This window comes from Leishmania braziliensis (genome assembly GCF_000002845.2).
Source record: "Leishmania braziliensis MHOM/BR/75/M2904 contig, possible fusion of chromosomes 20 and 34".
NCBI classification, from domain to species: Eukaryota; Euglenozoa; class Kinetoplastea; order Trypanosomatida; family Trypanosomatidae; genus Leishmania; species Leishmania braziliensis.
Genome location: NC_017948.1, coordinates 627,501 through 653,771, shown reverse-complemented (window position 1 = coordinate 653,771; position 26,271 = coordinate 627,501). Strand labels below are relative to the sequence as shown.

At 55.3% G+C, this 26,271-nt stretch overlaps 8 protein-coding genes across 8 annotated transcripts in view; all 8 read left to right on the top strand.

Annotated features, from left to right (window-relative positions):
- Window positions 1-513: 513 nt before the first annotated feature.
- Window positions 514-849, top strand: LBRM_20_6021 (conserved hypothetical protein; the record flags this gene model as incomplete). Its single annotated transcript, XM_003723103.1, has 1 exon — window positions 514-849. The coding sequence occupies one exon, from the start codon at window positions 514-516 to the stop codon at window positions 847-849; it is 336 nt and encodes a 111-aa protein (XP_003723151.1).
- A 908-nt stretch (window positions 850-1,757) lies between these two features.
- LBRM_20_6020 (conserved hypothetical protein) lies at window positions 1,758-4,370 on the top strand (the record flags this gene model as incomplete). Its single annotated transcript, XM_003723102.1, has 1 exon — window positions 1,758-4,370. The coding sequence occupies one exon, from the start codon at window positions 1,758-1,760 to the stop codon at window positions 4,368-4,370; it is 2,613 nt and encodes an 870-aa protein (XP_003723150.1).
- Window positions 4,371-5,030: 660 nt separating this feature from the next.
- LBRM_20_6010 (conserved hypothetical protein) lies at window positions 5,031-7,946 on the top strand (the record flags this gene model as incomplete). The annotated part of the gene is made up of 1 exon (XM_003723101.1): window positions 5,031-7,946. One exon carries the CDS (start codon window positions 5,031-5,033, stop codon window positions 7,944-7,946), a length of 2,916 nt encoding a protein of 971 aa, XP_003723149.1.
- An 853-nt stretch (window positions 7,947-8,799) lies between these two features.
- LBRM_20_6000 (serine peptidase) lies at window positions 8,800-10,659 on the top strand (the record flags this gene model as incomplete). The annotated part of the gene is made up of 1 exon (XM_003723100.1): window positions 8,800-10,659. The coding sequence occupies one exon, from the start codon at window positions 8,800-8,802 to the stop codon at window positions 10,657-10,659; it is 1,860 nt and encodes a 619-aa protein (XP_003723148.1).
- Window positions 10,660-14,436: 3,777 nt separating this feature from the next.
- LBRM_20_5990 (conserved hypothetical protein) lies at window positions 14,437-15,756 on the top strand (the record flags this gene model as incomplete). The annotated part of the gene is made up of 1 exon (XM_003723099.1): window positions 14,437-15,756. One exon carries the CDS (start codon window positions 14,437-14,439, stop codon window positions 15,754-15,756), a length of 1,320 nt encoding a protein of 439 aa, XP_003723147.1.
- A 5,345-nt stretch (window positions 15,757-21,101) lies between these two features.
- Window positions 21,102-21,992, top strand: LBRM_20_5980 (conserved hypothetical protein; the record flags this gene model as incomplete). Its single annotated transcript, XM_003723098.1, has 1 exon — window positions 21,102-21,992. One exon carries the CDS (start codon window positions 21,102-21,104, stop codon window positions 21,990-21,992), a length of 891 nt encoding a protein of 296 aa, XP_003723146.1.
- A 567-nt stretch (window positions 21,993-22,559) lies between these two features.
- On the top strand, window positions 22,560-23,021 carry LBRM_20_5970 (conserved hypothetical protein; the record flags this gene model as incomplete). Its single annotated transcript, XM_003723097.1, has 1 exon — window positions 22,560-23,021. One exon carries the CDS (start codon window positions 22,560-22,562, stop codon window positions 23,019-23,021), a length of 462 nt encoding a protein of 153 aa, XP_003723145.1.
- Window positions 23,022-23,832: 811 nt separating this feature from the next.
- The window catches only part of LBRM_20_5960 (conserved hypothetical protein), a gene marked incomplete at both ends in the record, with an annotated part of 3,021 nt that continues 582 nt past the window's right edge, over window positions 23,833-26,271 (top strand). The window contains one exon of the mRNA XM_003723096.1: window positions 23,833-26,271. This exon is cut by the window's right edge and continues 582 nt beyond it. Within this exon, the coding sequence (XP_003723144.1) occupies window positions 23,833-26,271 (2,439 nt within the window).

The window sequence follows — 26,271 nt, the reverse complement described above, 5'->3', positions numbered from 1 at the left end:
CTTCCCTCATGAGGCGCTGCAGTTTTTCTGCAGTTCGGGTGACGTTTACCCCCCCCCCCCTCCTCCCTCCCCACGTTTTTCTTCGCGGCTCCTCAGCCCTATATGGCCACTGCGCTCATCTTCTCCCCCCTCCCCCTCGCACGCTCTTCTTTCATTCCTGCACCCGAGTACTCGCTGCTGTATTCGCGTGTATGCGTTGAGAACTACTGCGCTGGACTCCCGCGGTTGGTGTCGTCGAATACAACTTACTCCACATCTGTAGAGTACAAGAAGGATGTGACCTGGCTGCCGTCCGCCTCGTAGTATTCCGACCCCCCCCCCCCCCCCCCCACCGTCTAAGTCTTCCCTGCGCAGTCCTCGTGCCTGCGGCTTGCTTGCATGTCTGAGTCTCTGTCCACGGCTCAGTCGCCCAAAGGTGGCGGTGCAGCGCCGGAGGAATTTTTGTTCCACTCACTTCCCCTTCAAACAGACTTTGATGGGACGACTGATGTGCGTGAAAACTTCACTTCTACAATGGTGCGCAGCTCCAATGATGGCCTTTGGCGTGCAACATTGCGGGGTCGGGCACTGCTGGGAGAGGAGGTGCAACTGCCCGAGGGCTACGCCATTGCCATGACGACAGTCACCACAAACAAAACGTTCTCCCCGCCATCCCCCACCTCTGCGTCGCTTTCCACGTTCATCACCCCGACCGCCGAGGCAGACGAAATCGAGACGCCCGATCAGGTTTCCATTCAAGCATGTGCGTCACGCTATGTGGTATGGGAACACGATAAGGCACCGACGGCTGCTGCCACCATCTCGCAATGGGTCACGCTAGCGCAGCTGATCCACACATCTTCGCAGTGAGCGCAGAACGAGGGAGGGACTTCGCTCCACTCCTGCCCATGAGGAGATGCTCTTTCCGTTCTCCGTCTCGTGATATGTATTTGATTGAGCGATAGAGGGACAGGGCAGAGAAGAGAAGGTCAAGCTGTCTGCTTATCGATGCCGGGCGTGTGGTACACTGAAGTGTGGAGCAGTCTCTGGCGACTTCCGTCTTTCCAATCCCTGTGTTATCCTTTCCGGTTTGCCTTCCCCAACTTCGGCAGTTGTCGGTAGACTACGGCTGCTGCGGCGAGTGCCGTTGTTCAACTCGGAGTAGGAGTGACTTCTCTCCGGAAGGTGGATGCAATGACGATGACTTCACGTACAGAGGGGCGCGAAAGCCGGCTGCCAGTGAAAGTTCCCCACTGCCGCTCATCTGTTAGACCCATACTGTCGGTGTTCCACGCACTGCTGATCCTTTTCAGCAATCGTCGCAAACGGGCATTTCTCATCGTTGTCGAAGTACTCCACGTATCATCTGCATGTCCCATCCTTCTGCCGATCCTTCCGCCCTCCCCTCCTCCCCCGCTCTCTCTTTTCCCCACCCCTGCATGCGCTCACACGCACATTCTGTTGTCCTCTAGGGGCCTCTAGCTGGGGACTCCGGCCGCTTGTGCGCTTCTTCCCGCCTGTTTGCCTCCGGTCTCTTTGCGCAGTGTGAGGGCCATCGAGAGAACAAAGAGAGAGAGAGAGAGGGAGTGCACACAGAAAAGGGGGGCGCTAGCACTGCCAGACAAGAGGGTGAGAGCACTGGCGAGGCATGCTGGGGTGTTGCTGTCCTTGTTACGTTTGTGTTTTCCTACCCCCTCCACTGGGCTGCGCCGTACACCCCCTTCAATTACTTCCAAGCGTCGTGTCAGGTAGACTTGCCTTTCAGCGCGCCTTTTTCTATGGCGTCCTCCGTGGATGGAGCGGACCTGCAGCAGGCGTTGCTGAGCCGTGTTCCGTACAATCTTCTCCCCGCGTCGCTGCAGCAGCGCATGACTCCCTATGACTACCAAACCAAGACGATTCATTACGCCATCCTGCGTGGCCACGCATACTATCGACTGCCCGAATTTGTGCGGAGAGCGGTGAGGGAGGAGGCTTACTATCAAGAGATGGTGCGGTACGCAGCGGAGCAGCTCCAGCTGTACCCGTACGTGCACCAGAAGAGTATCGTCCTTTACACGAAGGAGACGCCGCTCTCCTACTACACCGGCGTCTTTGCTGAGCTGCTCAAGCAGGAGCAGAGCTACCACCGCCTGCCCAACTTCACCGCCATTGATGCACTGAATCTCCTCGGCATCGGGCGAAATCAGTACTTGCGGCTCACAAAAGAGGTGCGCAGTACACTGCGCTGGCACGTCAGCCGCACGTACGTCAACGAGTGCTTGCCCAGGGAACTCGTGCCATCTGTCACGATTGATCCTTTCTGGGTTCTTGGAACGATCGACTACGCGGCAGATGTGCTCAAGAAGCGTTTTCAGGGGCTCTCACCGGAGGATGTGGCGCTGTATCGCATGATGGTCAGCAAAGGGACCGCCTTTGTCCGGCCTGAGATGCTGGCCACCTTACAGGTACCGCAGTCTATCTTTGCAAAGGACATCATCTACACGTACGAGCTGCCAAAGGAGGCGCTGCGGCGGCTGTACCAGCGCGGCCTGGTGTTTGCGAGCTTTGACGTCTCGCCAGACACGTATGTTGTAGTGCCGACACCGGGTGGAAACTTCGTGATGAACCGCACCTCTGATGATCCCCAGGAGCTGCTGCTGTACCGCGTGCTTTCCACCATAGATGATCGCACATCACTTAGCCTGTTGGCCCAGCTCCTGATGATACACGAGGAGGACGTCTGCGGCGCAGTGCATCTTCTTCTGCGGTTGGGACTCGTGCAGTGGAAGTGCCCCTCGTTGCCACCGGGGCTGGATGTCGCTACGCTTGACGGGGTGCACCCCCACTGGCAAGAGGAAGTGGCTGCCCGCATCATTGCATTCACTCGCTACCAACTGCAGAACTCGATGGGCGGCCTCACCAAGCCCAGCGACACCGCTGGCGCTTGTGACCCCTTCCCCACTGTCAGCAATCCGCACCCATCGAAGCGTATTGCCCTCCTCTACGACGTTACACTGACGGGCTTTCTCATGATGACAAACCTCAGCCACGACCCGACATTCAAGCAGCAGGCAGTTATGCTATATGAGGTAGGGAAGATGCCTTACGAGATGGTACCCGCCTTTCTGGCGCTGCTGGATCGCATAGACTGGAAAGAGATGGAGCGGTTTGGCGGGGAGGCGAAGAGGTACATCAACAGCGTCGTGTGTATGCGGTGTTTGCTTCATGCACTTTGCGAGGTGGTAGGGCCTGAAGGGGCCGTCGGGGTCGATCTGCTCAAAATCGAGTCGCTCAATGAGCTGGAGGCGACGACGCGTTACTCTGTGCTGGGGCGCAACTACTGGGCTTACGTCATCACGTCACCCGTCTCGGCAGCACCCCTCATTGACGTTGAGCTCAGCTGTGTCTACGGCAGCACGGTCAGCTTTATGACGTCGCCATGGATGCTGCTGTTTCTCTACACGAAGCTGCAGCGTGGGCCTCCGTCGCTGCTGCTCCCGTTCGGGACGTTGCTGCATCGGTGGCCGCCGTTCCTGGATGAGCTTGAGGAGGCCCCTGAGAGTGAGGCAAGCGCGGAGGCGGGGCCACCCGTTATGGTGGGGTACAACGTGTTATTGCGGCAGCAGGCCATGACTCTCGATGCGGAGGTCAGCTACAATGACCTCAGCAACTCGCTCCTGCTGCTCAATGAGGTGACTTCCGCGGCGCCGGTGTTTGTGCAGCAGGTAGTGCGTATACCGCTTGTCTTGCAGAAGGATGGCAGTGTGGTAGCCCACAGCGCCTATCAACATCTCGAGGTTGCGGTGCCGTTTTCGGTGTCCCAGTCGCAACTGTATCGACTCGTGGAGTCTTGTATTGCCGCACACCATCCGTCTGCGACGGCCGTCACTCTTGTCGACAACGCCCATGTAATGTGGAGTCTCTTAACAGACAGCGTCGCCGCCTTGCGGCTGCAGGACTCTCTCGGCTACCTCACCTTCACCTTCACATATGAGCAGCTAGACGTTTTCGACAGTGCCCCGACTACGGGACTCTTGTGTCAGCTGCATGCCGCGTACGTCGTCGATGTTGGTCTCGGAGTCCCCCTTACCCATGTCGAGGCATGCGAGCTGCTTGTTGACGCTATTCCTCGCTTGCTTAGCGAGGGTTGCAGTGAGCGTCACAACGCAGCAATGCGGGACTGCGTGGCTGAGTTTGGTGCCTTCCTCGAGCGCTACTCCACACTCACCCGCGCTGTGCACGCGAAGATGACGATACAGTCAACTACTACCACTGGCCCCGTGACGCAACATCACCTGCGCAAGATCGGTGGCGTCGGCGGTGCCCCTTATCCAGCGAGCTTACTGTCCTTCGATGGCACTTACCTGAGTGTTACGGACGATGCGGATCCGCTATCCGAGCAGTGGTGAGGAACGAGCGCCGCACTGCTTGCTCGTCCCACTTGTGACTGTGTTGCTGCTTTCAGCTTCTAAGAGGCGTCCGCGGCTGCCCGCGAGCTACTTACACGTGCTGTACCTCCCCGCCACTACTCGTGCACCAGAAAACACCGGAAAAGAAAGCTACGAAACACATCTGAGAAGGGAATGAAATTCGCCTTGCACCCCACCCCTCCGGTCCCCTCCCGAGAATGATGGCTAAGCTGCGTTCCTTTCGGTCCGATTCGGGCGGGGGGAGGGGAGAAGCTGATTCAGCTGGTGTGTTGTGACATAATGAGCGCCGCTGCAGTAGTGTGCTGCTGAGGTGAGGCGTTCTCTTACTTCTGAAGATGTGGGCTATCGGCTAGGCTGTTGAAGAAGCGCTGGGCTTACATGTATAGCGACAATTCACCCACATCTTTGCCTTCTGCGCTCCCTTGCCCATTTCTTCTCTTGGCGAAGCTCCACCGCCATGGCATAGAGACGGCTGCCACGGCTGCTCCTCTGTCGGTACTTTCCTGTTTTTCCCTTCGTCCCTGCTGAAGGGGCCAATCCGAGCACGCGGCAGGTGCCTGCGGAAAACACGTACACATCTTACAGGCTCCCCCTCCCTGTCCTCCTCTCTCACGATTTCTTGACTTGGGGCGAGGCAGAATGCAGGCGGAGGAGGCGAGACACGCAGCGCTGCGGATAGAGGCATATCGGCTTGTTTCCCTTGGAGACCCCATCCCACACAAGATTGAGTCCATCACAACGTATCGCACGCTCGTGTTTGTGGGGACTAGTGACAGCAAGGTGGCTGTGTACCGTGTAGAAGCCTGCAAAGAGAGTGCCGCACCACTGACGCTGTTGCAGGAAATCACGGAGAGTCGGCGGCACGCTGTGCGGCAGCTCACCGTTGTCGGTAAGCGTCGCCTGCTTGCCCTCGTCGGTGATGTCCTTGTTGTCTACCACATCCATGACGATACATCTCACTCTGCGAGCGGGTTTCAGCTGCGAGCCGTCACGACCATCACAGGGCACAAAGACACCATCGCCTTTCACGTGAAGCAGCAGAAGGGCATTATCTCCATGGCAGTGCTGCAGCGAAAGCGCGTCACCCTCTACGAGGCTTCGCCTACCAACCTCGATTTTCTGCTAAAAGTGACCGTGGCGCTACCGGACGGGGTCAAAACTCTTAGCTGGATGGGGCGCAGCATCATCTTTGGTGGGCGCAAGGAATACTTGCTCTACAACACCACCACCGCCTCGACATCAGTCCTCTATCCAACACCGCGGTCTGGCGCAGCGCCGCTTGTGCTGCCCATGGCACCGGTGCCGGAGGTCCTCGTTGCCAGCGATGGAGCGGGCTTACGCACGCTCCTGTACGACGGCAGCGAGGTGCCCGGCGACTCGCGTATACTGTGGGCGACACCACCGGCAGAAGTGCGTTACGAGCACCCGTATGTCGTCTCTCACCATCCGTCAGCGCCGCACCACGCCTTGCAGATTCGCCTTCCTATGCTAGCCACGCTGGAGGACGCCACTGCTTACCCGAGGAGCTGCCTCTGCCAGACCATTGACCTCCCGAAGGTGGTGAAAGTGTCGCAGTGCCACTGGATCGACTACGACTGCGCCATGCCCTCAAGGTCCGCACCGCCGGATGTGTTGTCGTACTCCCCCATCGTCCTGGCAGATTCCGACCACCGCCTCCACCTGCTCGTGCGCACCTCGGTGGCTGTTCAGGCAGAGGCCCTCGCTGCCGCAAAGCTGTTCGCCGCTGCCGATCTTCTGTGCCGCCTGTGCCCTCACGAAGTAGCGCCGCCCACACTGCAGCGAATTGTGATGGCCGGGGCGCTGGACAAGTTTATTGCCCAACAGGACTACGCCGGCTGTTTCCACGATTTCAGCACCATCGAGTCTGACCCCCGCGTGGCAATCCAGCTCTTTCCGGGGTTCCTGCGCCTTGACGAAACCCCATCGAGCTGCCCAGCGCTCCCTGCCGAGGCACCTGCCACCATCGTGGTGGCTGCTCTCCCAGCGTTGGCTGACTACCTGCACTCGCAGCGTGCCACATTGGTGCTGTTGAGCGGCAGTGCGTCTGCTGAGCCGGTGCAATCGCAGCTCAGGGCGGTGGACAGGGCGCTCGTGATGTCACTTTGTGCACTGAAGAGGGAGGAGGCGCTGATGGCACTACTGCGTGGCGAGATCGCCTGTGACGTAGCAGATGCAGCGGCTATCCTTCGCGAGCACCGGCAGTGGGTGGCCCTCACGCTGCTGCTGGAGGCCCATGGTCAATACGATGAGGCGGTGTCGCAGCTGCACCACCTCGTTAGCACGAGTGAGGAGAGGACTGAAATACCGCAGCCCCAGCTTGGAGCGCTCCAAGAGTTGTTTCAGCGACATCCATTTCCTGCAGCGAAAGGGGATGACTATGTTGCGCAGTCCACTCTATGGGAGTGGTTAACGTCCTGCCCATCTGCGCATCCCCTCTCGACCGAGGACACAGCAGCGACATGTACCATTGCGACAGCAATGATGACTGCGCTGAACTTTTTTCGGCGTCGGCCGCTGACTCAGTTTCATCGACTGCTTGAGCAGCACTCTTCCTGGGTGTTTGGTGTGGTGCCCGCTGAGAGTGCTGTTCGCGTCTTTTTCTCTGAAGAGAATGTGCACCACTACGGCGTGGCACTGCAGGTGCTGCAGGCTTACCCCGAGGCGCCCTGCACGACGCCACGGCTACTGCTTGTCGTCGAGTACCTTTTCCAGCTTCTCGCCGACGTGCGTGTGCGGGTGACAGAGCCTGTCATATACGAGCGCTATTGGAGAGGGCTCGGTGAGTTGCTCTTCGCCTCTCCCGTCAAAACTGTCATGGAGACGGAAAAGCGTCAGCGGCTGCGCGACCGCCTTCACGAGTTCCTGCTGACATCGCCGCACGTGAATCTTGAGTCGGCCGCGGCTTACTTTAATGCAGCAGACATACGGTCGAGGTGCCTTCCTGAGCGGGCTGTGGTGCATCGGCGTCAGGGTAGCCACCAAGCGGCCATTTCAATGTTTCTGAATGAATCTGAATGCCTGGCTGACGCAACTGCCTACGCTAGAAGCGTGTATGCTGACGGCAGCAGCGACGCCTTCACAGCGCTGCTCGAGGCGCTGCTGAGACCCACTGCGGGCGCGCCGCGGGTGACGGAGGCCCTTGAGGTCATGAACACGTGTGACGGCATAGACGCTGCTGCTGTGCTGCCAATGCTTCCAGATGAAATGGCGTTTGCACAGGTCAGCAGTTTTCTGCTCCATGCGCTACGTGCCAACACGACAGCGTGTCGTGCTTCCGCTGTGTATAATAGTATCTTACAGGCGAAGAGACTCCAGAGTGAGGAAAGCTGCATTCGCCTTTCCTCACGTGCCGTCGTGCTTGAGGAAGGGATGGTGTGCCCCGTGTGCCAGCGCCGGCTCCGTCCAGATACGGTGCTCGCGGTGTATCCCAACAATGTCATGCTGCATCAAGGGTGCGCATTGGATGAGCACGTGTGCGCGGCCACTCTCCACGACTACCGCCATGATGCGTATGCGACTCTCGAGGACTTGTAGAGGGAGCGCCGGGTCTTTGCGACGAACGCCTTGGTGGCTAGCAAGGGGGAGTGGTGCATGCGAAGGTCCCACTGCCGCCGCTCTTGTATGTCGATGCCGGCATACCTGCAATACATTGTTGGGGTGGGGGGTGGCAGAGCTCCAAAGGCTGGGGATGGATGCAAGGCTCTCATACTCCCCCTAGACCTGCTGCTTCTCTTTGCAGTGGGGCAAGCGCTCTGCTTATCGGCTGGTGTGTCCGCCTACGTGGCTCTCCTCCCCCGCTTCCTGTAGCCTCATCGATGGGGGCTACTCGACCTGTGGGATTCAATGTGGGTATACATGCGCGCGCGTGTGTGTGTGTGTGTGTGTGGATGCACTGTCGTTTGTGCCGTGTTTTCGGTTCTCCTCCTAGTGGCCGCGTCCTTTCGCAAAATACTTTTCCTGTCATTGCTCTTGCGCCTTTGTCCGCTGAGGCCTCCCGTGTGGGCAGCCTGCGTGTGATTGGGCTCCACCGACACAGTGAAGCACACGGACAGAAATAAAGTCGAGCGCCGCCTTCTCCTCGTATACCATTGACGACACTCCCTCTCTTCACGTTGCCACTCTCTCTTCCTGAGAATTCCTGCTAACTCCTCGGGCACACCCGCTCCATTTCCTGTGCCTGCGCGGTACCAACTCCCCTCCTCCCCCCTTCTCGGTGAATGCTATTCGCTTCACCGCCGCTGCTTTATTGCCTGTGCGCTCTGCTACCACTTTTCGCTGCACTTCGCCACTGTTGTCCCCTCCTCTTCGTTGGCACCACCACTGCTTGCTCCACATACACCCGCTCATACAGAGGGACGCACGTTAGCGACGCGTCTCATTCTTGAGGATGGTAGTCATGCCCAGCCGTCTGGACGCCTTCGTCAAGTCGATCATTTTCCCTCGCCCGAAAGTCGCCACCTATGACACCTCCACCCGTCCTAACAAACTCGTCCACATCCCCCTTGTCGACCCACTCACCCATCTCGAAACCGGCGTCTTCACCTACGGCTACCTGCTCGTGAACCCCAAGGCCACACACGTTCTTTTGTATGCCCACCCCAATGCCGTAGACATCGGGATAGCCTACAAGGAGCTCCGATACGTGGGCAAAGAGGCCTCCGTCAGCGTGTTGCTCTTCGAGTACTCCGGCTATGGTCTCACCCACACTCCCATCACCGAGGCGAGCATTCATCAAGACACGCTTTCTGCCTACTTCTTCCTGTGCCGCTACTTTGGTGTGTCTGCAAATCAAGTTATCCTCTGCGGCCGCTCACTTGGCTCCTCTCCCGCCGCATTCTTGGCCGCTTTCCTTCCGCCGCCCCTGAGCCCCTGCCTGCTCATTCTCCAATGCCCTTTCACTGCGCTTAGCGACTGCATCAACGAGTTCTCGCAGAACGCTGTGTCCATTGCGAACTTTCTGGGCTACAACTGGTTTCGCACAATCGACATAATTACAGACGTAAGTTGCCCAGTTGTGCTTCATCACGGCACCCACGATACCACTGTGAGCATCGACCACTCCTACGCTCTTCAGCGGGCCCGTGACACCGCTGCGAAACCATGCGTGACCTACCTTTACCAGGAGGACGGTAAAGGCCACAATGACCTCAGCTCTGCCACTTTGGTTCGCATCATTAGAGAGCGCGTCGTCACGGAGGCCCTCCCACCGCTGACGCTGCACCACTCGAGGCTCTTCTTGGCGAACTCGCCGGTCTACGAGCGACTTTTCTGCAACGAAAGCGGGTCGGGGTTTGCCACGTTGAAGGAGGCCACGGCGTCCTGGTCGGCAAAGTTGTCCCTTCACTTTTGCGCACCGCCGCTAGATCGGCTGTATGTGCTGCTCACAGCGAGTGTGTGCGCCTTCACAATGAAATGCGCGCGAGCGTGGCAGACGTACTGCGCCATCATAAAAAAGAATTTGTGTGGCGACGCGGTGCAGGAGCGCTGCCCAAAGGATGTGTTCATACGCCGGTGCCTGGCGTGCTGGGGGAGTCCCCTTGCCGTCCACATCGCCGTACAGAGTGTGAACTCGACGCGAGAGGTGTGCTGCTTCGGCTTCGCCACCTGCCGTGACGCAATGCTGGATGCACCGGCTCTGTACCAGACAAAATCCACAGAGCCACTTCTAAGCGTGCTGGAAATCGCTGTGACGCCCGGCCTCTTGTCGTGCATGAGGCGGTGCCTCATTACCGCTCCTAACATGCTGGAGGATGACGAGATACCATGCTTTGTGCAGCACGACACAGTTGGCGCATTGCAACTCGAGTGTGAACGTGCCGTGGCTTTTCTAACCAACGAAGACAAGCAGCGCCTGTGTGCCTTTCTGAAGGACATGGACGCCGGCTTCAGCAAGAATCTCACCACCAAGGCATATGAGCGACTGCGGCGCTCATCCTCCAAGTCTCCCACAAAGGGTTCAGAGTCGTTTGAGGAGCTGAAGGAGTGGCTTCGGCCGTGGATGCGCGCGAGTGGGACAGACATGCAAGCGCTGGCGCAGGAGGTACCATGGGACGACTACCTTCTGCGCGGCCGGTCTGCTGCTCACCAGCGCGTGCTGAGTGAGACCATGAGCTGGACGGAGTGCTGCCAAGCAATGGAGGAGAGCGAAGTGGTGTTGCAGATCTACACTCTCTTTCAAGAGATGTCCGCGCAGTATATGCGGCCCACATTTGACTCTCATGCCGCCGCCGCGGCACCGACTGCTTGAAGAACGACACTACGCCACATCTTGGCTTGTTTTCTTCTTTTTTCCTCAATAAAACTTTTGCTAACATTTTGTCTCTTGCCTGGCGAGTGTAATGAAGTCCTGAATGATGCCAACCACCGCAGTGCACGGCATCTCAGTGGTTTGCACCTTTCCTCTCAAAAGGTGGGGAGGCTAAGCAGCCTGCAGCTTGCCTTCAAGCAGGCACCTGCATGGACACGTGGTATCAGCGAGGAGGTCTGGCCTGGCACTATGCGGAAGTGGCGTGCGGTTACAATGACGGCTGTACAGGCTCACGCCGAATCCTGTCGATACTTCTACGACTATGCGAAATTCGGACCGCTGTTGCACTGGTATTGTGGTACCACTCGCCCTCCAATTTTTCCCGCCTTGCTATGAGGGCATCAGACCCGGCGTTGCGCCCGACATGCTACGTGGGATTCGCCAACCCTTCGGGGCTCGAAGCCTACCGCCTTTCACGCTATCGCCTTGCACGCAGTGATGCGATCACGTGCATCCCACCCGCAGTGCTTGGGATTCCCCTCGCGGGGTGTCCACCGCTGTTCCTCTGTGTGCTTCCAGGACGACAGGCTGTGAGCTCTCTGTGCGCAGGCACATGCCTATGCACGGCTCCCTCCTGCTTGTGGCGGCGTGCGCTGTCAAGCACAGCTGGCACGGTGTGCCACATTTAAGGAGGGCATGCGGGAGAGCAGAGGAGCAGCGGTTATGGACGGAAAAGACGCGCGGAGATCCACGCCAATGAACCCCGAGGTGCATGTGTGCGAAACCCGCGGTATCTCCGGCATCCCACCGGGTGGGCTAATGCGGCACGGATGCCGGAAGCATGGCGGGAGCGGCCCGAATGGCGCCATCGAGTCCTCCAGACTCCTCTGTGGAGAGTCTACACACCACGTTATGGCATGCCGCGGCGGGTGGCCTCCGGGGGCCCCGGACTGGGGCTGGCCGGCCTCCTCCTCGGACCCCTCGGCGTGCGCCACGGCCGCCCCCCTGTTACCCGCACGGCAGACGACGCCCCCGCGCATTGAGCAGGACGCCAGAGGCGGCCCGCCCGGATCAAGGCGTGCCCCCCCACTCCGGTTTGTGTAGCGCCGACAGCGCAGCCTGCTGCCGAGGTGGACGAGGGGCGGTTGCGTGTGCGCCTGAATTGGCTGGCTTGTTCGCGGTGGAGTGGACCCGTCGAGGAAGAAAAGGCGTGTGTGAGTTGTCTTTGTTGTTCTCCTGTGGTTTTACAGCTGTTAGCGCATCTTTTGGGTCACTCGTGTTATCTCCCCCTTCGTGTTTTCCGCGGTCGAGTCTTTGTGACCCCTGTGTGCCCTCTTCTGTGTCCCTCTGCGCATTTGTGTGTGCCCTTAGTGCCCAGCACAGGCACACACTCTGTTGTGCAGGTTTGCGTTTGCAGATGTTTCTCTCCCTCTCTATTAGTGGTTGTGTATAGGTGCGCGTATCGCGTGTGTGCGAGTATTTCCCTTACCTCTGCGTGTTTCTTTGCGCTGTGTTTCTGGGGCATCTGCCCCCCCACTCCCCCTCCACTATGAAGGTTTGCTGTACGGCGCGTTTTCATTTTGGTCAGAATTCTTCATTTTGTGCAACCTTTGATCTTTTCCGATGCTCGCCTGTATCTTGTCACCAACTGCTGCCGTATCCACGTTAAGTTCATGAGGTGTAATGGGTCAAGTCGAATCGACTGATCGCTGCGGTTGTTGGCGCACCTCCTGCTTCACATGTGGTGGTCCCAGAGTAGTGGGGCACACTCATTATGGTAGGGGGAGGGACGTTATAGCGCGCTCCTCAAAAGGAGTTGGACCTCTTCTGAAGGAACAACTCTGTGTATTAGGGGAACGAGAGAACGTTACGGAATGCTTATCCTCGTTGCTTACTGCTGAGGAGGCCAGGTGGTTGTGTTAGGCACGCACAGGCTCATGTGCACCCACCTCCACGCATTGTTACACCCCGTACGCACTGATTCAGCCCCCCATTGGGGCCATTCCAAAGATATTTCAGTCTCTGTCGGAGGACTATGCTGAGGGAGAAGCAACTGAGCCGTGCTGTACTCCTTACCACACTCACTTTCTCCCTTACCCTCCTTCACCGACTGGGAGATGCATTTTCCCGCGTAGAGGTACCTTGGCAAAACGTACAGACCCATGCACGTACCCCTGTAGCATCTGTTCTTGAGGCGTGTGCGTGTCTTGCATGACACTCATGCATGCCCTCAGTTAATGATGCGCGTCAACATCGGAAACAGGTAGGGAAGGATGTGCGCGATGGAAGCCCCATGACGACAACGAAACAGCCTCAAGTAACATCTGAATGGTCGTCTGTATGCACCAGGTGCTCGTATTGCTAAAGAAAAATACGAATAAGGCTTGCAGTGGTCTGCACGTATTCATCTATTTCTGCCTTGTGTGAATGTTTTGAATCTCTTACGGTTTTCTTTCTCTCAACGTGGTATGTTTCCTTCGGTGAAAGCTGCACTGCTGTGTCCATACCAAAGGAACGGGCGTTTATCACAACACGCTCTCTCTTTCACCGTCTGTGCGTGTCCCCCCCCCTTTCGACGCGCGCGTCATTTTTCTCGTTTTCCGCTGCGCGGCTCGGAAGAAGCGCCACTGCGCCTCTCTTTCCTTCTTTGTAAGTTTCCTCCTTTCTTTCTTGTTCGTTTCTGAGCATTGCGTCTGCAGTTGGCACGCCACAACAGTGCCGGGGGGTGAGCAAGCCGCAAGCCAATAGACTCTTTGCCGCGCTGAGTCAAGGGCGAGGTGAGAAGAAGGAGAGCTGCGGACGAGTGATGCGACCTCAAAGCGACACCGAAGTGAGAAAAGTTGCACTGCTGAAGTTTCCGCCAATGACTGGCACACAGAAGAAAAATTGAAACAAAGCACCCACAACCGCACACTACGCTCCAATACCAAATACTGCAAACCATCTCTTCTCTTGCGTTGTTATTGCTGTTGGCGCTTCCTGAAGGTACGCATGACCAACACCCGCTAACCCACTGAAAGCCTCCGCTCATAGCTCCGTGCACGGAGGTAGGGACGCACATTGTACTCTACCGTGCAGCTGGCGTGCGCATCATGGCTGCTGTCGCTATGGTCACCTCCACCAGCCGCAAATCACTGGCTAAGGGCAAATAAAGACACGAATATCGTTTTACATCCTCCCTTGCTTTGCGTCCTTCCAAAGTGCATCGCGCCAAGGGCGCCTCATGGTGTGCGCCGAGGGGGGAGCGCTGTGGTTTTTATCCCTATTGAGAGAAGGATTGTAGGGAAGTTCATTAGGACACCTCCGTGGTTGCTCACCCGGGCCACCTATGCTATTTTTGCAAGAGACCTTTTCTTCTAGTCCAGCGCCACTGTACACAGATATATACTGCAGGGCTAGGGGCTTTTGCGTTATTCTAGCTTCGCGCATTCGTGAGTGTAGATCTCTCTCTCTCTCCGGCTCACCCCTCTCTCTCGTATTCCTCCCCACCACTCTCCGGTCTTGGTGATTTTTTATTCATTATCGTGCGCTTCTCCTATTGTTCCTGCACCTGCTTCTCACTAGCTCTCCCTCTTCCTCGTCATTGTACTTCTTCGTTCCTCGCGGTCGTGGACTACCTCGAGAACGACACAGAGGTCTTGCTACTCAGACAAGCACGCGTACCCCCAGGGTTCGTGCACAGCAGCGCTGAGGGCTGTGTTGCGTCTTACCAGTCTTTTTCCGATCGCTTTCTCAGCATTTTTGTTTCAAACTTTAGTCCTGTCTAACACCACCACAATGACGTCGCTGCGCCGTGATGACCCCAATACCATACCTAGCTCGTCGTCGTCAGAGAATAGTCCCCTTGGTTGGGCGCGGCCAAATGAGCGCCTCATCGATCTCCTCACTCGCCCGCGCGCGCACGGTGGCTACGGCGGCCGTCTCAGCTACGCGGGATTTGCTACGTTAGCCACGTCCCTGGGGTGGAATCAGGAGGATATAGACGACTGCTGGTACGACATCGTGATGGGTGAGCCGTGTGCCGAGGCAGTCGATATGGCACGCGTGGCTGAGTGTGTGTGCAGCTACTGCCTTGCCTCTCCACTTCCCATGCTGGAACGTTGCACCACCGTTGAATCGATTCCGGCTGAGCCCGCAACACCACCTCGGCAGGTGTCGCTCTCCACAGACCGGAACACAACAGTGTTGCTTTCTCCTCCTACCCCGCCGTCCCGCATGGCGGAAGCCGTTGCACTTGCCACCCTAGAGAAAGACAAGAAGGAGCGCGCAAGGACCGAAACAAAACCACCAAACCTACAAACTTCGTCGCAACGCAGGCGCTCAGTCTTGAACGCCTTCCCTCGATACGCGGTGGAAACGGTGTCAAGTGAGCACAGGAAAACTTGCGTGTCGCCGTGCCACCCATCTCACAAAGTCCAAAGCGAGCGAGCTGCAACACATTCGCCACGACGCGCGTCGGCAGCCCCTGCGACGCCACGCACTTCCGGGGCTTCAGGTAGCACAGTGTTCTTGCGCTTGTACGAAAAAGGAATGGAGCAGCACCAAAAGCGAACATCTGCCAGACCGGCTGACGAGACCGCGGCCGAGTGCACCTTCCAGCCTCACATCACCCCGTATACAACGAAGCCTCCTGACACGAAGGACGTTCAGTACAATAGGCCAACGAAGTCCTACTTCGCAAAGCTGACAGCGCAGGAAGCTCAGCAAGACCTCCTGCATGCCACCCCAGAAACGCCGCGGGTGACGTACCATCCTGCACCAGGTCCATCATCCAGCGTCCCAACAGGCTATGTCGAAGGCGTAGCACGACTCCGAAGCTACATCGCCTCTCGCTACACGCGCAGAAGTTTTGAGGGCAGTCTACGAGCAAGCACTTCAACCGACATCGCGCGTCTGATGGAGGCACCAATACTGCGGCTACCAATCACTGTCGGCGGTGTGACGGACTCTGTCGACGTGCGACTTGCCCCATCCGACACACGTACCTCACTTGGGCAACGGCACAATGAACGCAGGGAACATCTAAGCTCTCGGCAGCCCACTGGAGTTCGTCACGCATCGCTCCTGTCGCCATCAAGGATGCGATTCGAGTACTAACCGCTGTACCGCTAGGAGGGGCTTTCGTGTGGGAGGTCTTAGTGCTACTACTCGGTGACGTCGCTTCGTGCGAGCCTGCTTCTGTACTTTTCTTCTCTTCATAGACTACGGATTGTTGTCGGGGAGGCGGCAACGACAGATACAGGCCCTCTTTCTGCACTGCAGCCCGTACCGTCTCCCTCCACCTGCATAGATGACGATGGCCGCTTGGCGGCTTCTTCGTGCACAATTCCTGTCGAGCAAAGCTCGATCTCTGTCTTTTCCTTTACGCGGTAAACGAAGCTCGAGGAGAGAGGCTCGGCTAAAATGGACGAGCCGGAGGCCGGATTCATTGACTCCCTACCACCACTCTGCCACAGTAGGGTATAGAGGTGTTTTCCACCCTCCACCCACTGTTCTGTATTCATCATTAATTCAGCAGTCGCAATGCTTTCCTCCTCTCTTCACTCACGACATCAGTGTGACTGATGTTTCGGTTTCTCTCACTGTGCCCTCTTCACTGTATCCACCTATGTGTATGAATGAGTCTCTCTCGAAAAACAGCAGCAGCAGCACATTGCTCGTTCCTCGGCGGTGCTCCACGGCGCTGTCTCAAGGCATTACCCATGCCCTTTACCACCACACATCCCTCTGACCGCTCGGAGCGAGTAGAAGGCGAACCATTTTACTCCCTCGTGACGTACACGCTGCTGAAACCCAACGCAGAAGTCGTGCCGGCCTTGCCGAACTTTGCCTTCCAGCTCCGTGCATTTGATGTACTTCCGCCCTGCGATGCGGTGGGTCTGCTATCTGGTATCGACTCAACGGGTCTCATCGTGTGGAGTGGTGCACTAGCGTTTATCGAATGGCTTGTACAAAATCTTCACTGCATACAAACGCGATTAAGAGTTGCTAAGAGGGCGGAAGCTCACGTGATTGAGCTGGGGTGCGGCTCTGGTATTGTCGCCGTGGCCCTGTGTGCTCTGCTGCGTAGTCTTCGCCTGGCAGATCTGAACGGGCAGTTGGCCTCGTCCTCAACCATGGTTCACGTATGGGCCACAGACGGCAACCCCGAGTGTGTGTCGCTGGCCCGAAAAAACCTCAATGAGCAATGCAATGCGGCGTGTGTGTCGTGCGCTGCAGTCACTGCATCCGCAGCTTTGCTCCGGTGGGGTGATCTCCCATCTGTTCAGGAAGCACTGCAGCCCTGCTTTCACGAGTCCGCTGCTGCGCCGTCGATAACTATTATCGCGGCTGACGTCTTGTATGACGCCGCTGCAGTGCCCCTTTTGGTATCCACTGTCTCCGAAATAGCAAGAATGCACCACGCAGCTTCCAACCCAAGCACGCCACCTGGCAGTTTGGAGTGGTGGCTGGCGTACACCCCCCGGAGTCTAACACGAGCTGGAAACGAGGCCATTTTTCAAGCACTTCTCGACGCCCTTGCGAAACACCAATGGACATTCGAGGTTTTCGACCTTCCAGCAGGTAACGTAGCCACAGGTTTTGAGCACCACCCTGATTGCGCAGTTCCGGCACTATTGGGCTGCATACTCGTTGTGCAGGTTACCTCCGACGCTGCTCGGTAAGGGGACGAAAGCTGCGAAGGCTGCCCTGCGAACAGGGTTCTCATGCACACCAACATCAGTTAATAGCTGCAGGCAACTCCATTGCACACCCGGCAATAATACGCAGCAATTCAGAGCAGCGCACCCGTTTTCTGCCCTGTGAGGGAACCTGTGCGTGCCTCGGTATGACTCGAGCATGTGCGCATGTTCATCAAAGAGGACCCCTACGGACCAAGTGTGCACGAAGCGCTTTGGCAACAGCGCTGTCTTTACACCCCAGACCCAATAAAGTGACACCCCGACGCTCGTTTCACCTGAAGAGAAGCCTCATGTAGTATTCAACAACGCATCTGGGACTACATCAAGAAACTAGCGGAGCAGCACGCCTGCACAAAGAAACCCTCCTTTTCCCTCTTCCTTCCTAAAAAACCTTCATCATTGGGGGTGGAGAGACTCAGCTCGCTGCAGGCTGGCATGCGCTCTTTCATGCCCTTTCTGCACCTCTAATACTAACCTCTCAGATTTTTCTGTTACGCCTTTGTTCTCGCCGCCGCACCGCTACAGCACTGCGTTAAAGTCCCCGGCCTACTGCTATTGACGAGTCCGTCAGCCATCTACCCTTCTCTAATCCAAAGCGTTCCTTCCCCTATATATCATCACCTCTCTACAGACGCCTTTCCACAACAAAAAACACCGTACATTTCTTCTACGGTTTGCTGAGGTTTACTCTCCCTTGCATCGCCTATTGCTCACTCGTGATGTTTACCAGTCGGCGCATGCACGGCCGTCATAAATTCCCTTTCTGCAGCGGCCACAACTGCCACATACAACCTTTTCATAGAAGACTTTGGCTACGCCCGCGGTTTTTGGGTCAGCTATAACACAGCACGTGTAACGTGCAAGAAGGTCTGGGTGCCTCAACTGACAATCAGTCCACATGCTTATCCCCTCCGTTCTGATATCAGATCGAACATACTACCCCCGCGCTCAAACGACACCATGAAAAAACACTTCAGATCCTCCCTACAATGCATACTAATGTGACTGGCGTTCAATCGACCTATGCGCAGCTTCTCATTCCCCATATCACCTCCACAGTAATGCAGCTTCTCTACCTTGCCGTAAACTCACCACATCAACTATAAAAAAACCCATCTGCAAAACATGCATCCACCACAACGCCACACACACAATTCTCAAAAAAGTCAGCCTCTGCCATACTTGCTTATCGCATAGCATCCCCGCTGCTGCGTCTCCATGTTTCCCCCCACCGTGCCCCAGTGCCAATCGTATTCGCGTTTCTCAACAGGGTGAGGGTACACGGGTGAGGGTACACGGGTGAGGGTACACGGGTTAGGGTTAGGGTTAGGGTTAGGGTTAGGGTTAGGGTTAGGGTTAGGGTTAGGGTTAGGGTTAGGGTTAGGGTTAGGGTTAGGGTTAGGGTTAGGGTTAGGGTTAGGGTTAGGGTTAGGGTTAGGGTTAGGGTTAGGGTTAGGGTTAGGGTTAGGGTTAGGGTTAGGGTTAGGGTTAGGGTCAGGGTTAGGGTTAGGGTTAGGGTTAGGGTTAGGGTTAGGGTTAGGGTTAGGGTTAGGGTTAGGGTTAGGGTTAGGGTTAGGGTTAGGGTTAGGGTTAGGGTTAGGGTTAGGGTTAGGGTTAGGGTTAGGGTTAGGGTCAGGGTTAGGGTCAGGGTTAGGGTTAGGGTTAGGGTTAGGGTTAGGGTTAGGGTTAGGGTTAGGGTTAGGGTTAGGGTTAGGGTTAGGGTTAGGGTTAGGGTTAGGGTTAGGGTTAGGGTTAGGGTTAGGGTTAGGGTTACACTTACGCTTAGCCTGACGGCTAGGCTTTCGCCAAATCTACAAAAACGGAAGCTACAGAACCCGAAGGGATCGCTGGGAACAATCGGGAACCCATGCCGCAGAGGAAACTACAAAGTCAAAACTACAAACGCACAAAAGTAGAAATACAGGGTGGGCTGAAAAGAAAGGGGAACTGGGTGGATGATGGGCGCGCCCACTCGCTTCCAATCGTGTCGTCCGCGAGGGTCTGTGCTGTCCAAACCCGTTCCCGCACCTGGCTCGTCGCGGTTCAAGTTTTTACCTCGCCAACTCCGAGTCTCGGGGCGACGCTGGGTCCGACATCCGCGTAAAACCGGGGCCGAGACCCTGTTTGAAAACGGTGCATCTCGTGCGCCTTCGGGGACGAGTCCCCAGGTGAAGACCGTTAGGGTCCATTCTTAGGGAAGGGAGAAAACAGCTTAGCGCCAGGCGCCTGCCATCAGGAAGGAAAAACAAGAGACAATGAACAATGCTTAAAAATGAGAAATTAAAATGAGAAATCACTTGAAAAATTATCTGAAAACGAAAGCCATTCATGTTACGAAAAAATACAACTCGCAAAAATACAACTCGCCTCCTGCGTTGGTAGGCTCAACTTGCGGTTCGTCCACGCCGTGGTCGGCACCCGCACCCTCCCGCGGTTCCCGGAGCACACACACACCTCCGCGGAGGGAAACCGGTTCGCCGTTCTGTGGCCTTCCGGTCCGTTCCGGACATCCGAGAGATTCATGTCTAGGGTTGGGTGGGTGGGCGTTTTTCCGTCGCTGGCCGCATGAACTCCACTTAGTGTGATTACTATATACATTTTGAGAAGAGATAGAGGGACAACAGTAAAGTAAGAATCCATAAGAAAACACATGAATAGTAAGATACATCTTTATCGACCACATCACCAGTGGAAGTGAGGAGTCGGTTTCCGAGACACACACACTCACTCAGGATTCCTTTTCCACGGATACACGAACACCGATTCAGCTATCGGTCAAATTTCCCAGATCCAACACCACATCCCACCAACCACCACCACCACCCCCCTATAAGGTCAAGTGCCATTCGATTGCCTTTGTGGTTTTACACGCCGCCAATGGAACCCTAACCCTAACCCGCGCACCCCGGAAGAAGAACGGTTTTGTGGGCGCGAAGCTGGTAGGTAACCTTTAATTGAAAGGAAACCGGCGAAAGAATGTCGTTCACTGCAGGTTTTTGCGCGCAGGAATGTGGAGCAAGGCGTCCTTCCCTGTGATGCCTGAATGTTGGGTGAATTGTTTTTCGCCAAAGCTCTGAAAAGCCGATGGCGTCGTCGAAGAAGGCGTTTCGGACAAGTGCGCCCACCTGTTTTCGGGGGGGATGGAAAAGGTGAATTCATTATTCTTGTGGAATGAGGGTTGTCCTGCGCGGCGGGGGGATGGTAAAAAATGAGGGCGCTGCAATGAATGGCGTGCGCGGTGTCGTGCTTCATGTTCGTCTATTTTTCCATTCATGGATGCATTGCCCATGCATATGTGTGAGTGCAGCGTCGTCAACGATGGAATTTTGACGAATTTGGAAAAGGGCCACTAGAGGTCCTTTTCCAGCTGCTGCATGATGAGGTAATGTTGCTGTCAGGTCAATTTTGAGTTTCTTCAGCGGCGATATCAAGAAAAGGACGGTCTAGTAGCGGAGAGGCTTTCCCTCTCAAGAGGGAAGTTAGGGCTTTTGTCGGGAATTGTGAGTTTTAGCTTGCATGTATCCAAGATCGCTTGCTATGCAGTTAAGTGCCATTGTCTTTCGGACAATCATCCCGACGCACTTCTTTCACTCGGAATGGAGAAACGGTTGTATGCTGGAAGCGCACTTGCAAGTGCTTCTTAATCTCTAGTCCCTCTGCCTGTTTTTTCGCATGTTGGCAAGTAGGTGAGTAGCAACGCTATTGCCCAGCCCTAATAGGGTTTAAAGTGGTGTTCACACCATACCTTATCTCTTGAAAATGAAAGTATACTGTATTTATGATGGGAAGAATGTCATGGGCGACGTGGTGAATAATGTGACAGAGCCCTTCAAGCTGAAGATCGATATCCCAGCCTCCTGGCAAGATGGTCCATGTGAGCGTCTTCTCAACTTCTTCCTGAAAACTCTTCGGGAGAAGCGCCAAGTCGATGTGACTGAGGACTGTGTAACGATGATATGCAACGGCGTGAATCTGAAGCTGCAAGACTGCATAGTGAGCTTCATTTCGGAGTATAACGACATCTACATTCTGCACAGGGCACCCAGAAAAGAAGAAGAGGCACACGAGGGCGAAGTGCGATGCACTAATTTTGGATGCAACCAATACTACAAGGAGGAGGAGAATATGGATGACTCATGCCATCATCACTTGAAGGGCCCTGTCTTTCATGACTTGGAGAAGTTTTGGGGGTGCTGTGAGAGCAGGAAGGCCTTTGACTGGGAAAGTTTTGAGAAGATACCAAAGTGCTGTGTTGGACGCCATAGCACTGCGAAGAAGCCGTTTGCTTTTCCAAAGGAGAAGCTACTCAACATTCCTCTTACATCCTCTCAAGTGGCGCAGGCAAGCCAAGCGCATTCATGTATGCACAATGAAAGGCAAACTACTGGTCCCAGAGAGTTCGAGGGTGCTTCACTTTCACAGGCCGAACCGCAGCAAATTGTGGATGGCAAGGCAAGGTGTCGAAATTTCGGTTGCTCAAAGGAATTTGTTGTCACAGAAAACACGGACTCTTCGTGCCAGTACCACAAAGGTGGACCTGTCTTCTGGGACACCTACAAGTACTGGAAGTGCTGTCCGGAGAAGAAATGTTTGGAGTTTGATGACTTTGTGAAGATACCCGGGTGCTGTAAAGGAGCTCATCGACTGTGAAACGAAAGAAAAGAGAATCAGTGCCTCTATGTCTTTGCTTTAAGCTTCGCAGGGTATTTCTTCTGTTGCTCTGAAGCAGTTGGTAGTGGCTTATTGGAGCTTTTTCAGGCATTGAAAAGAGAATATTTGGAGCATGTTGCTGGTGGCTGACGATTAATGACGGTGTCAATCCCAAGACTTCTCCCCTATGTGTTGGTAACTTCTCTAGGCCTTGTACAGGCTGGTGGCTCTTCTTGGTAATAAAAGGGGGAATATGGCCGTAAATTGATGCCGCAGCACATTACATCTGCTCTGTGAAGAAAATATAGCACTTTTTTTTTATGCCGTGGCTGCTTCTCCTATAGTGACACGGGTGAGGATATACGTTTCTCTGGCGTAATGGCGTCTTTGAGTATTGCTTACATCAGCGGCACAACTCTTGCTCATTTTGTAGCTGCTGCATACTCGTGCACAAGTTGTCGCAAGTACGTTTTCAAACTTCATGGATTCTTTCAAAGTGCGTGTGAAATGACGGATTATGATGTCATGAAGGAAACGCGGAGTGTAGTACTGCTAGGTGCGGCTCCTATGGACAGCAGCGATACGCCTATTGGAATGCAGAATGTGGGTTACTTGACGATATGTCTCTCGCCATCTCACAAACTGTCGTACGCGGATATGGAGAGGCTGCAAAAGAAGGCGGAGCCACGATGTGCTATGTCACAGGTTCTGATGCACATGACCTATGAAATCAAAGGTAATTGTATTGAACGAGTGATTTATAGCGTTTACGAAATTGGGGTGCAGCCGTTGACACTCCTGCAGTTGAAAGTGGACAACCTCGTTGATATTATGGATGGCTTCACAAAGTTGTCAAATGTTTTTGAGCGGAATGTGTCGCTGACGGGGGCGTTTCCAGTGAGTGTGGATGAAGAGAAGCAAGTCGACACGGTCAACTTGCAAAGTGCTCGTCAACAGGAATTGGAAGTGCTCGCTCGAGAAAAGGCAAGTTTAACCAAGTGTATTCTTGAGCTTAATAGGAAGTTGTGAGTCTGTCTAAAGGAGAATTCCCTCAAATCGAGTGGGCGAGCACTCTACTAAAGCACTTAGAGGCCCGCTCTGTGATTCTGTATACGATGTTGTGGTTTGTTGTTGTTGCACTGGTACTTCGCTGATGTACCTGTGGTGAGGCTTTGCAAGCAATAAAAGGATCGCCTTGTGGCTTACTTGTATTTCGACTCTCGATTAGAGGCTCAGACTGTATGTCTCTTGATCATCGCGCCCCTCCAGTGAGTGCCCTCTTGAGGCTGTAGCCGCTAGCTATAACTGCTGGTTTTGCTGTGCAAATTGCATTCATACCTTTATGTGCGCTTCTTGTCCTCCTCTTTATCTCTGCAGCGTTTGCCGTGCTTCACCGCTCATCGATGTATGGAAACCTTTCCAGCTTTTTTTCGGGAAAATGGAAGCTGTACTTGCTCTTCAGACAAAGAAAGGGCAAGGTAGCTCGCTGGAGTTGGCATTGGAGTCGAGTAGCACCATCCTCACGACGACTCCCCGCCGTGTTGTTGAAAATGGAAACGACCTTTTCTGTATCTACGAGGCACCATGCTGCTCGTTGTACGTTTTAACGGATCGCAAGGTTATTCTGTTAGGCACGTACCTTTTTCGGCGCTCCGGAAACCGTCAAATATTGAGTGCCATAGCTGGGGTGGAGATAATGGACTTTCCTATGGACACCAGCGCACATATCCCATCAACTGCTGAGAACAAGTTGTTGGAACTCTCTGCTGATGGAGATGCCACCCTTGTGGATTTTGTTGGAGATGCTCTTGTTATTGGCACCAGTACCGGATATCTTGGAATGATTTTTGTTAGCGCTGATCGACGTTATGTGCAGGGAAAGTCAGTGCGCGTCCAGGAGACGCGTGGTGTTCGATGGTGCATTTGTTATGCTTCAAGGCAATGTGTCGGCATCTCTTGTGACACCATGACAATTGTCCATGTTATTCTGGAGGCTGCGGATGCCCTTAGTTGCACCAACGAGGTGGAGGTCTGCACCGTTGTGTCGGCGGCTGCGTCGCAGACTGTACCGAATTGCTTCTTTTTAGCTCATGGGGAAAGTCGCTATCTGACAGTATTGCACGGAGGCTCGGACCACATTTTCGAGAAGAAAACGCTTTCGCTGCTCTCGGAAGGGGTGGATCGAGGTTCTGATATAGCGCGAGTGATTCCGACAATTTATGCGCATGGCTGTGGCAGTCTGTGTCTGCTTGCTGTGGTCTTTCCGGACGCTGTGTCATTCACGGCGTGGGAGGGTTACTCGCTGGTGTCCATTGCAACGCTGAGGAATGAGCTCAGTACCTCCTTTGGGCATGCATTTTGGAAAGCCACTGTACATGGTGCTCGTCTGTTCATTCTGCGATCCGATTCTCGATGCCTCATGTGTGATGTGATGATGAGGAAGAGCTGTCCTGCCATAGAGGAAATCGTAGTGGCTCAGCAAGTGACGCTGCCCAGTCATGTGGCCTGCCTAATGGGTGGGGTCGAGACTGGTGTCTTCCTTTGCTGGCGCAGCGACACCTCACCTGAGCGCTACACAGTGCTGCTGCAATCCCGCGCAGGGGAAGACGAGTTTGAACCTATCAAGGTGCACACTACTGTCCGCCACTTGTTCGCTTCGACTTCTGTGTTACTGCTCGAGGTGATTCCGATCCACAGAAGCTACGGTGTTGTGTGCTTGTTCAGCACGGGCGAGTGTCACGTCTCGTTGTACAACAATCCTGGTACGGTGCTGCTCGCACTCGAGGAGCACCCCTATGACGCGACGAGCTGTCTTGCGTTCGAAAGCAACTCAGGCGGCTACTGTTGCGTACTTGGGTTCAGTGACGGCGACATAAGAGTGTTTGTTGACAGACAAATTCGCGCTAATGTTCGGGCCGCTCACTGTGGTGCTGTAGACCGGCTGCTCAAACTTCCGAAAATGAATGAAACAGACGACACCTTCTTCGTAAGCATGTCCACGGAAATGGGCACCGTGTGCTGCCACGCAGGTGAGAAAGCTGCGGTGTCACGAACCATGTGCTCCCCAGCGAGGCCGCTTACCGCTTGCCTGCTTAACCGCGAGCTACAGTATATGTGCTTGTTCTCAGAGACTACCGGCAACCTCTGGCACCTCCCCACGTGTCGCCTCGAGCGGGCATTTCGGTCGTCTCAGGGGCCACCTGATCGGCAATTGGACAACCTCCTTGAGCATCACTGGGCATCCGCAATGAGTATCATTAGGTTTCGATACGCAGGAGGGGAACGCTACGCGATGCGTATCGATGTCGGCTCCCTTCTTAGCGGACTCGGTGCAGCGGTGCAACCCTTGCAACGCTCATCTCCAGAGTATAGCTCGGCACTGGGGCTGATGCTTCGGTGCCTCGGCGAGTCCTGTGCTCCTTCGCTTCTCATAGACGATGCCCTTTGCAAGGCATTGGATGACTTGGACTTAGTGGTGACTGGAGGGCAGACCTACGAATGTGTTTGGTGCGCGATCCTGTTACTTTGCGGACTGTTAAGCCACACCTTGGATGGAGTCAGTGCGGCTGCGATCTATTCCACAATCCAGTCGCTTGGAGACAGGCTTACCTCTAGTGTTGCTTTAGACCCACGCCGACAGGCCGACGCTGTGCAGCTTTTTTTCTCTCGCTTCTTTACGCTACGACGATCGACACCTGCACCTTTCCGCCACGCGCTTCGGCTGATGGCAACCAAACTGTCTGCGTGCAGCCTCGCCGATGTTGTGAACTTACTGCACTCACGTGCATCGGCCGCGCAGTCACACCATGCTGCTGGAGACGAAGCACCCGGTGCGCCTCCGCTGTTTGAGAACGGAGACGCATTTGCTGCTCTCCTTATCGTGTTGAAACTGGCCTCTCAACGCACCGACTACAGCCTCCTAGCGGACGAGGTATTTTTGAGCCGCCTTCACCAGAGCACTCTGGAGGCTCAGCGTGCCGTTACGACCGCGCTCGACAATGGTCACCCCCTGCCCAACTGGTCCGCAACATTGTTGGGTTTGGTGGAGAGCCACGCCACTGGGTGTGCCCTGGAGGAAACGGGCCTCTTCCACAACTTTGTGAAGGCCCTTGTGAGGGAAGCATTTGGTGGAAGAGGCGAGGAAACCAAGCAGGCGTCGCTGGAAGCGCTCAAGCGGCTGGTGGCGCAGGATCCGCAGGGCTTTCTGTCCGTCTACATCGTAACAGGCTTTCAGCTTACTCCAGAGTACCGGCCGTACATTATCGTCTTCCTTGCCCAT